The following is a 10,435-nucleotide window of genomic DNA, read 5'->3' as shown; positions in this document are numbered from 1 at the left end:
AACAAACATGGCAGCACACTGGTAAGGTAAGACAACACGTTTACATGTCGTTTTCTGTATGTTCTCTGACATTTATCCTAACGATATGAGGCGGTCTTTGTGGAAAAAAAGCTTGTTTAGTGGACTAACTTTGCACTTGAAGGTATACCCGCTCACTTACGTTTTAACAGGTCTGACGCTACTATGCGCCCCGGCTGTATCAAGGCTAACGGCTAACATGCTAACTATTATTTCTATGTCACTAGTCACTTGAAACAAATTTAGGACGATAGGAGACGGGTTGAAATAAACCGAAATTTCCCTTTAATATTGGACTTCAGGTGGGCTATATAGAAAGGGATGTAGCCACCATAATGTCACCCATTGGTTTGTGGACTCCCATTTTGAATCCTCAAGCTTGGCATTTTGGACATGGCCATCTTGGATTTTTGGAGCTGGAAGTGATCATATTTGAACAAAAGGGTGGAGCTGTGGAGGAGCGAGGGATCTGACTTGGACCCTACAATACCAGAGTAGTGACACACATTGGTCAAGCAGAAAGTTGGTCACATGCCCTCTAGTGGCGGGATAGCGCTTTGCATATCCAACCAAGAACTGACTGAACTTCAGTATTTCTGCATTGCTGCCGACCAGGAATTCTTGTGCGTTTCCAAAGTCAAGCATACTTAAAAGCATAATCTACCACAATCTACCGTAATATAATATATAATAGCAACGTAATATGACCCATTTACAGGTAAAAAAAAACAAACAAACAGTTGTCTACCATAATGTTACTCTCTAGATTTTGAAATAAACAAATTATAAGCATGACTTAATATGACCAAGACACCTAAAAGTAAAAACAAGGCAGTTTTCATCAATTTACAAGCAAGTCCGCGTCAGACATACTGTAAGTGAATGGGTTTTCTGGTCAGAAAGGTAATGCCCTCATGCCCCATTAGGGGGCTAGAGAGGCTTAACTTCAACATACCACAAGAGTCAGTCGAAGTGTCGTCACTCTGGTATTGTTGGGTCCTAGGTCTGCCTCAGAAGCCAAGAACATTGTCTGCAAATAGGCTGTCACTTAAAGTGGCCCACCCTAAATTATGCGTATCTTTAACTATTAATAAAATGCAAACAGATGAGTTATATAAAAAGTCCTACCCCGCACAGTTGTCATGAATGTTGAAATTAGCTATAGAGACCAAAACTTTTTTTTGTACCAGGCTGCAATCATGTTTATTTTTCCTGTAAAATTGGGCAATTTAACATTGGAGTCTATGGTGATTGACTGTTTTGAGCCAGCCTCAAGTGGCCATTTGAGGAACTGCATGACTCCTAATAACTGTAGCTTCATGTCCAGATATGTATATTGGCAGCTGTTCGCTAACATGTTCACCATAACAACTTAAGGTTGTGCTGCCCCCGAGGTGACAAAACATCAGTTAACTTAAGTTAGGGTTGACACTGAGGCTTACAGAGAGGTTAGTTTGAGAGCATGTTATTTGATTAATAGGACTCTCAGCGCATCGCCTTCAGTTATGTAGGTGTCTACCTGCTTAATATATCTCAGCTTCATCCAGTCTCCCTGCTCCGTGCCTATATTAGTTTTTTTCTGGCTGCAGTAACAACCAAGGTGGCAGTGAGTGGTAAACCTATATCAATCATGAACATGCACTTTTTGCATGGCTTCATTGAGCAGCTAGGGCCTGCCAGGGCCCGATGACTGTCAAGGTCATCAGATTTAGAATGGTGCAGTTTAACTGTTCACAACTTTTTACAACAACAGTCACTTTGTTTAAACTGCAGTAACATCCAACTGCAATGAGGCGTACATTACTAGTATGCTCCCTCAACATCACACTTACACCAACACATTTACTGCTCAGTGCACCACGTAAGTGGTGGTGGTAAGTTGCTCACTTGGCTGATGGTTTGATTTCCTGTCCATTTTTGAGCCACTTGACTTGAGCGTCGGGGTCAGCCACCTCCACTGTGAGCTGGATCCTCTTGCCCTTGTCCACTGAGTAGGCTGAGTCAAGCTTCCTCAGGAAAGCTGAGTGGAAAGTATCCAGTTAGTATAGTTCAACCACTGCTTTAATAGCCAAATAATCCATAAGTGCCAACCAACAGCAAGCATATGCTAATACACGTTCCACCTGTTGTCCCTGCAATATAACTCCCCCCCCCCCCGAAGGCCTTTAAATGCTGCTGGTATTTACAGCCCACTGCATTAAAGAGCTCTGGTTTCCTGCCTGCCGCCTCACTCCTTGTGCACAGTCTTCTTTTGCCTCGTAACACCTCTACTGTCTCTTTCCTCGCTTCTCACCGTCACTCTTCTTGGGCTCCACCTTCTTCATCTTCTTCAACCTCTTCAGCATGCCCCTCAGGTCTGTGATGCCATACTCGAAGGCAATCTTCTCATAGTCACAGGGCTTAGCATTCTTTAAGATTTCCCATACATCCACTTCTTCTACCACAGTCTCCTTCTGTTTCCTCTCCCTTGAAATGAGTGATTGAGATAAAACCAGAGAGACAACCAAACTTAAGAGATTCAAATTTAGGTTATTACTGTATCATGCATGTCTGTGGGTGATGTAGATGATCTTACCTTTTCTTGAGCAGGGCACTGAAGTCGAGATCACCAGCATCCTCATCTGCATCTCCACTGGAGTTAAAAGAAAAGAGGTTCAGGGGGAATAATGTTGTTATGTTTCTAAATCTGTGCAACACTGGTGAAAAAAACAGCATTAGAAAATGTAGCTTCATAATAAAACATCCCCTTTTATTCCACATTACACAGAGCTATAAATACACGGCGAAATTACAAGACAATTATAAACCCAACAAAGACAACATGAGCGAATACAAAAGCACACAGCGGAGTTCTAATGAATTAGTGGCTGTAGTTAAAGCTTACCCTTTTTTTTCATCCTGTGTTCGATGCAAAAATAGGATGAGTGAGAACACAGAGTGGAGCGTTTGATGAGGACTACAAGCTACCATCATGCCCTAAATTCGAGTGACAGACAGAAATGACAACAGACAAGCACATGTAAGCAGCAGACGTGACAAAAATGAGCAAGAAGCAAAATACATACTTTTCAAACACAAATATTGTATACTGTAAATCAGAGGTGGGACCAAGTGAGTCTCAAGTCTTTACACTCAGGTTCCAAGTCAAGACTTACAAGTCCCAAGTCAAGTCCAAAGTTCTAAACCTGGAGTTTCTAGTCCTAAGCAAGTCATAATACACTCTTCACCAAAGGTAATGGCACTTTAATAACAGAGTAATAAAAGTAAATTTACCAAAATTTTTAAAACTTGTGTTTACTTGTTAAAACTAGTTTGCTAAAAGTAAATACTTAGCTGTAAAGCTAACATTAGTTGAGCCTTAACTTACCGCTCTTTGTGCACCTTCAAATGTCGAAGTCATTGCATCTGTGCCTGTAATTTTCAATCTGCATGTTTTTCATACAGCAACTTGTTTTTTGTTGGCCACCGCATAGTTTTTGTATGCTAACGAAATTGTCTTTAGTGTCATTTTTTCCAACTGGCGCTCAGTAACAAGTTAGTTAGTTAACGTTAGCTCTTCATGGTTCTTGCTGGTAATGAATAGAGTTAAGGTAATCTGATTCAGGAAATGAAGGGAAATTATTGATTTGTGACACTCTTTTTGAATAACAATCTTTGGGCTTGGGGGGAGGTATCAAGTATTTTTAAATCAAAAGGCTCAGGTCCAAGTGAATTCATGAGTCACTAATGTTAAAGTCCAAGTCGTGTTTCAAGTCTTTTTTGATTTTGTCAAGTTGAGTCTAAAGTCTTAAAATTTGTAAATCAAAATTTGAGTCCAAGTCATGTGATTCAAGTCCACACCTCTGCTATATATCACAGAAGTACAAGTGAATAATCTGATTGTGCAAGTTCCGGAGCATGGCTGAGGTGTTGTTAGCCCAGATGTGGCTAAAGGTGATCTTAGGTTGAAGTCTGAGATGAATTCATCAGGACACACTCAAGATTCAAATCAAAAAAGGCTATTTCATGCAGATTTATATGTTAAGGACTTCACAAGGGGGGAAAATATGGCCATGTTTCACCACATAAACCCTTTATTACCCCTAACATGCACATTTCACAAGTGATGAGAAAAATTCACATGGTCTCGATTCATCAGTCACCCTCTTGTGCTCAACAAGGTGACAAGTGTTGTGTGTGGCACACGCCAATAAATGTCTACAGGCTCGAGTGCTTGTTGTTTTCCACTGTGAACAGTTTTGGCAGCTCCTTTACAGCGTAGAGTGTGTTTCCCTGTCATTGTTGAGGCTCATTGAACCCCTTGGAGAGCAAGATAAATGCCAATAAATTCAGAGCCATTCCGAGTGATCATGTTCGTCCTATGGATGAACGGTTCATCCAAGGATAACATCCATCCATGTTGTCCTTGCCGTCCTGTAAGCAAGTCAGTTCTCCCAGGGTGATAATGACCCCGTTCCCAGGGCACACGTGAACATCAAATGGTCGGGTGAGCATAAAAACGATGTTAGACGTGTGCCACGGCCAGATTTCAACCTACTTGAGCATTTTTGAGAGATCCCTGAGTACTCAATAGATGAAACCATCAGACACCAAATGATGGAAGAAGGGTGCTGCAGGATGTTTTTACACTTGGTTTGTTTAAAGTCTTTTTTAGAATTTCATTGATGTAAAAAACAGATTTTCCAATGCTGTTAGTGGTATACGATATTGGACTAGAGTTCACATGAAAATGGGGACCAGGGGATTACTATAATGAGCTCTCTTACATGGTGCGAGCATGTGCATAGAGAGCAAAACATGAAATGCTCATCTCTCATATTAGTCTATGTTATTGTAGTGTGAAAAATTTAGCTTTTTCCAAGCTGCTGCAGCAGGAGCTTGACGCTCACACAGAAAACAAAAACTGAAATGAAAACCTTGTTTTTCTCAGAGTGTCAGTGACACAAACTGATACTGATGCACAATGATAGACAAACACGCCATGATTTAGAAGAATGTCCGTGTGTGTTACATACAGTTTCGCTCCTTAGCATGGAGCATTTGCAGCTATGATTTGCTCTGATAGTGTTAATTTTTCAGACGGTTTTGGTGAGTTTTATTTTCATTCTGTCGAGTTTAGATGAAGCATGTTTGACAATGATTAACATGGCAATTAAGCAAACGTTAGTCTTAGTCCGGTGGAAGAGAGAAACTTGAATTCAGAAGATTGTATTTTTCTGTTTAATAATTAAAAAGGGGTGCAGGAATATTTCTGTTCAGCCTGCGTACCCTCCGTCCAAAGCTGTGATCAACTTGTTTGATGACAGGACACTCCACTGCTCATTTAGTCATTATTGCAAAACCTCACCTAAGGGAGCTCCTGACTTAACGCAAGTTGGTTTGTTTATATGGAAATTAGCCCAGTACAACCAGGAAGTCCGCCAGGCTTTGAGGCCAATTTTGGGGGTGGAATTACAATTTCCAAATCTGACATGTGATGCCATTGGGCCCAAAAAGACTTTTTCCCAAAGACTCATATTGTAAAAGAGATGTGTGTAAGTTTTGTTAAGCATTATAGCCCCTGCAAAATGACTCGTTTGACTATCAGAATTTGATCTATTCAGTACAATAACATTTGTACACATCATATTATCCCCATTTATGTCAGCAGAGCTTTAACCCAGAAGTAGCACAGAAGTCTCTAGTGCGCTTGCTCTATGGGCCAAAGAATGTGGAAGCAGTGCCGATCATCCAGGTAATTTTATACACAGCAGTTGAATGTTTTTGGCTTCATGCTCCACTGAGCAATTTTTATAGAAATAAATGGCGTCCCATCTCCAGCGCCCTAACCAGGTCTCTTTATACTGATTACACCGGTTGCAATGACAACGGTACACATAAAGAAAAGGTCACTGCTCTTACTGCTGCTATGTTGATTTGAATAGGAATGCCTGTTCTATTCTTCATCTATTTCCATGATCATGATCATGGTGCGCAGTAAAACAAACTTACATGTAATTTGGTTACATATGAATTTGATTGATTTGCAATTTGGGGTTGTTTTAGCTACATTTAGACCACCACATGATCACTACTGGATGTTTTCTCTACTTTGGAATTCATCTGTGTGTAGCATTGTCATGACATACAGTATAAATACTGTAAGTTTGCTGACATGCTTGTATGCCTCAAGAGTAAATATACTGTGGCATAATATGCAAGCAAGAAACACTGTTCCACACACACTGTAAGTGACTCTCACAGACTGCAGTGCAAGTGTACAGTGTGTATTCCACAGAATATTTTCTGTGTCCCTTTGAAGGCTTTTCAGCTGGCCATCCAGTCAGCGAAGTGACAACATGAAGAAGAGAAAATAGCCTGATATGCCCGGGGCATACGATGGGTAGCTTGGGCTATTTCAGACATGAAACGCACATTAAAAGATCCTCCAGAGACATGAGGGGTGAACAGGAGTGAATATCCAAAAGAGTCCAGTGGAGTCAGACCACATGTATTTGCTACTGTAATACATGTGAAGAGAAACACACAGATGAGTGTCCCATAGGAGACAGGATTCTCCATACTTACCTTTTGGAGGTTGAGCTGAATGACCTTGGCATAACAAGGTGTTTAACACACTCATCTATTATCTCTCCAGCAACATATTTGAGTTTTAACCAACTTTTCACTTTTCATTTATCACACCAACCTCCACCCTCGCCCTCTCTTCTCCTTTATATCAGCATTCTGCAAATAAGCACGCTGACATGCTGTCTAAACCACAATATGATGCTGCCTTTTCTCCCGTTGCGTCTCTCATCTTACCTGTGCTATTTTGCTCACGCTCTAACGTGAGGGAGGGAAATTATATTTTTAAATACAGGTTACAAATATGGGAACTCGAGGTGTCTGCACGAAGGTGTCAACTGATTCATGATCACACAGGATGCACACAGTATACAGGCTGAGAACAGCTGAAATTATAAAAACTCATTAAAAAGCTACACAGTCATGGGATACACACATATATACACTCCACACAAGCAGCAGCAGAGACAAAAATAGACACTGAGGGGAAAACGATACATTTAAAAAAAGGAAAAGTCCCTTCAGACACTGTCACCTGAGACATGTGACGAAATACATAAGATGCTTAACCATAAGGGACTCCAGGTGAAGCAAAACACCAAGGCAGCAGACGCATTGAGATGTGACAGAAAGACAGAGAAAGCAGACAAACTGACTTGTACAAAGTCGGCTACAACTGAGGGATAGACAGACACACAGGCAGAGACACTCGTTGAGACTGACAGATGCCCAGAGGCAGCGATCTACAGAGGAGCATATGGGAGACAGTGTGACGGGTGACATGTTGAGTAGACCCTCGCCGACACTGACACTCACGATCGCTTAAACGCCTCCAAGATGTTGTCCTGCTGCTCCTCTTGTACAGCTGAAAGCAGACAGAAGGAGAAAACTGGTGAGAGCCTGGCTAGGTTAATTCATTACACAGCGGGCATGAGCAGCAAAGGAATAATGGACTGATGACCTCGCTAGGCCACTAAATGATAGGACCTAATGTGTATCGCACTCACTGAGTTATTGGCTGACAAAGCCAGTTACATAGTAATGGTGGACACGCTGAATGGAAGATGACAATAATGAGATTGTCTGTCTCCAGACCTACCCTGCACAGAGACATCGAATGTGCAGCTGTCGCACTTGTCTTTGGAGGTGACCTCGCAGCGGTAGCCACCTGCGTCTGCATCCACTACTTTGATGATGCTCATCTCGTAAGTGTAGATCTGACAGGGAGAGAGGGGGGGATGATGTGCTGGAGAACACATGCAATTAAATGAACACACACACACACACACACACACACACACACACACACACACACACACACACACATATATGCACAGATATGCAGTGCGTGCTTAGAAACATGTACTCAGAGTATACAGAGCACACAGTTTGACCGATATCAGTTTGCTGATAAAGCCATTGGGCAGATATCGCCTTTTATTAGTCGGCTGCTCAATGCAGCTTTTTAGATTACACACTCATCATTCCCTCCAGTTTGTAAAAGTACTCTTTTGCAATTCAGCATTATTCAAATATTTACAGTTTATTTTGGCATTTTGTTGAATACTAGTTGTGCGTATATCTTGTGCATAACTTGCACAACAAGTGCATCTGTGTCCCAGAAGTGGAGAGAATCAACTGATTGAGGAAGTTGTGATGTAAAATATAATATAGTAATAGCATGCAAATACATTCCTGCAGTCCCAGAGATTCATTTAAAAAGTTAAAAGGAACTGTGAGACACGTACAAAGAATGGCTGGGAAGGATCTTCTTTTGGTGTAGTTTTAAGATTTCAATGTTGAAGCTGCAGCTATGACAAATAAAACATCTACTGGGAGATGGTAGAGCACTTACCTGATCATTCAGAAAATGCTTTTATAGTCGTATATATTTATATATAAGCAAATATAAAAATATACACATACTACTTTGTAAGACTGAGAGTTAATTGCCATACTTACCATAGGCTGTATATAATTACGGATGACATGTCTCAACTTCCTCCCACTGTACAAAAATGAAGCCAATATATCCCAAATACAGGCACTGCCATCTTGCATTGATGACATTGTTTGGAGCCAGAGACTGCACAGTGGCAATCGGGGAGTGGAGCCACAGTATCAAGGTCCCTCCCATATGCCCACCAGACTCAAACACGAGTCAATCACAGCTGTCAGTCGTGATGTCAACCCCCTTTTTTTATAGCATTGAAAAGCTAATAATAAAAATAATACACCTCAGTGTGATAACAACTACTTACTGTACAAATACAGAGACCATTTTGGGAAAAATGTATTTGACGAATACTTTGAGTTTTTAGTTTGACCCATAGACTATAGTATAGCATCTGCACTTAATCCCACTGTACAAAAATGAAGCCAAAATATGATTGCAGGTGTCTGTCAAGTTAAACTTTTGATCAGATGACGGTGCTTGACAAAAAGTCACCAAAGCCAGTAGTCTTCAACCTCTGGGGACCATGAATATCTCTACAAAACTCTACAAAACCTTTTGAGATATTAGTCTGTACCAAAGAGGTTGACCAGTCAACAAATAAATCGTCACCCTTTGAGCCATACCATTAGCATGGCTAATAATTTCTTTAATAATCAGTGTACAGAGGTTACATGGTGCATACACACCTTGGTGTTCCTGTCATAGACCTCTTTGAACTGCAGGTGCTTCCCAGCCTTGCTGCCCAGGTCCAGCCACTTCCCCTTCAGCCATTTCATAGTCGGCTTCCTCGTCAGGTTTGAGGAGTCAACTTTAGCCACAAACGTGATGTCCTTGCCTGCCAGGAGCAAGAATGAGACACAGTAATTAATTCAGATAGATTAGCTGTCTGTACTCCAACAGGAATTTGGCACTAAGTGGGCCACTCCTTTCATTCTGAATATAATTCATGATTTTTACGGCGGATCATCTTGCCAGACCTTTTGTTGCTGTGACACTCTCTGGCTTCTGCACGAAAATGCCGCTCAGCTCGGACATCTGAGGATCCTCCCCTGGTACGTGCTCTGTGATGGGTGGTGAAAAGAAGAATCACAGAGGACAAATTAAAGTTGGAAATCACGATCTGGGCACCACTCAGATAAAGACACGACAAACAGATTGCAGACCACAACAGGAGACAAGTCGACCAAGCAAACCACCAAATCAGCAGTCTTCTTAATTGTGGTGCTTTTACAGTGGAACGCCTGTTTACTGATCATCTGGGAGAAATATAATTTGATGATAAGAAGTCTCAAACCACTAAATTCCACCCGCTGAGCACAGGGATCTATTCCTTTTATACGGTTATTTAGCACTAAAACTGAGCAACAGTCTTTCCGTAAGGCAAAAACTGTTGAGCGAGAAATGCCTTTGCTGTTACACTGCATAAACCATTTGGGACCCTCTGATAAATGACAGGCGACCAAGGAGCCCCCTGGAACAGACTGGCCCCAGGGAATAGAGAAACTCCTCAGATCACCTCTGAAGAAACCACATTAGGGTTGACTCTCTGCAATCTTCTGCCACCCTGACAGAACATAAGCTGAGGCTGTACGCTCTTATCTTGGCGATAAAAAACGAGCTGCTCTTTTATCCGTTCGCTTGTTTCTTTTGCAAGTAAATTGATGTAACCTCTGTAAGGTGTTTGCTTGTCAGTTGATACGCTTTACAGAGAGGCTAACGTATTAATTTCTCTTACCATCAGGAGGCAACTCTGCATCAGAGGGGGGGAAAAGAAGGAGAGAGCGGGGAACACGTCAGTTTGTACAGTATCTGTACTGTGCTGTTCAACACAAGCGTTAATTGGCCCAATGATAATCTTGACTTCAGGTGAGGAACACTCACACGCTAAATCGA

The 10,435-nt window shown here is 41.6% G+C and overlaps 1 protein-coding gene across 1 annotated transcript in view; it reads right to left on the bottom strand.

Moving 5' to 3' along the window:
* Positions 1-9,619, bottom strand: part of mybpc2a (myosin binding protein Ca) — a gene marked incomplete at its 5' end in the record, with an annotated part of 39,960 nt that extends 30,341 nt beyond the window's left edge. The window contains 7 exons of the mRNA XM_050069394.1: positions 1,906-2,038; positions 2,312-2,484; positions 2,594-2,650; positions 7,402-7,450; positions 7,685-7,802; positions 9,229-9,377; positions 9,520-9,619. Of these exons, the coding sequence (XP_049925351.1) occupies positions 1,906-2,038; positions 2,312-2,484; positions 2,594-2,650; positions 7,402-7,450; positions 7,685-7,802; positions 9,229-9,377; positions 9,520-9,619 (779 nt within the window). The remainder of the gene's footprint in view (positions 1-1,905; positions 2,039-2,311; positions 2,485-2,593; positions 2,651-7,401; positions 7,451-7,684; positions 7,803-9,228; positions 9,378-9,519) is intronic.
* Between the last annotated feature and the right edge of the window lie 816 nt (positions 9,620-10,435).

Source organism: Epinephelus moara, chromosome 18, assembly GCF_006386435.1.
Source record: "Epinephelus moara isolate mb chromosome 18, YSFRI_EMoa_1.0, whole genome shotgun sequence".
In the NCBI taxonomy this organism is placed as follows: domain Eukaryota; kingdom Metazoa; phylum Chordata; class Actinopteri; order Perciformes; family Serranidae; genus Epinephelus; species Epinephelus moara.
Note: the sequence above shows the minus strand (reverse complement) of the source record. Positions and strands in the feature narration are given on the sequence as shown.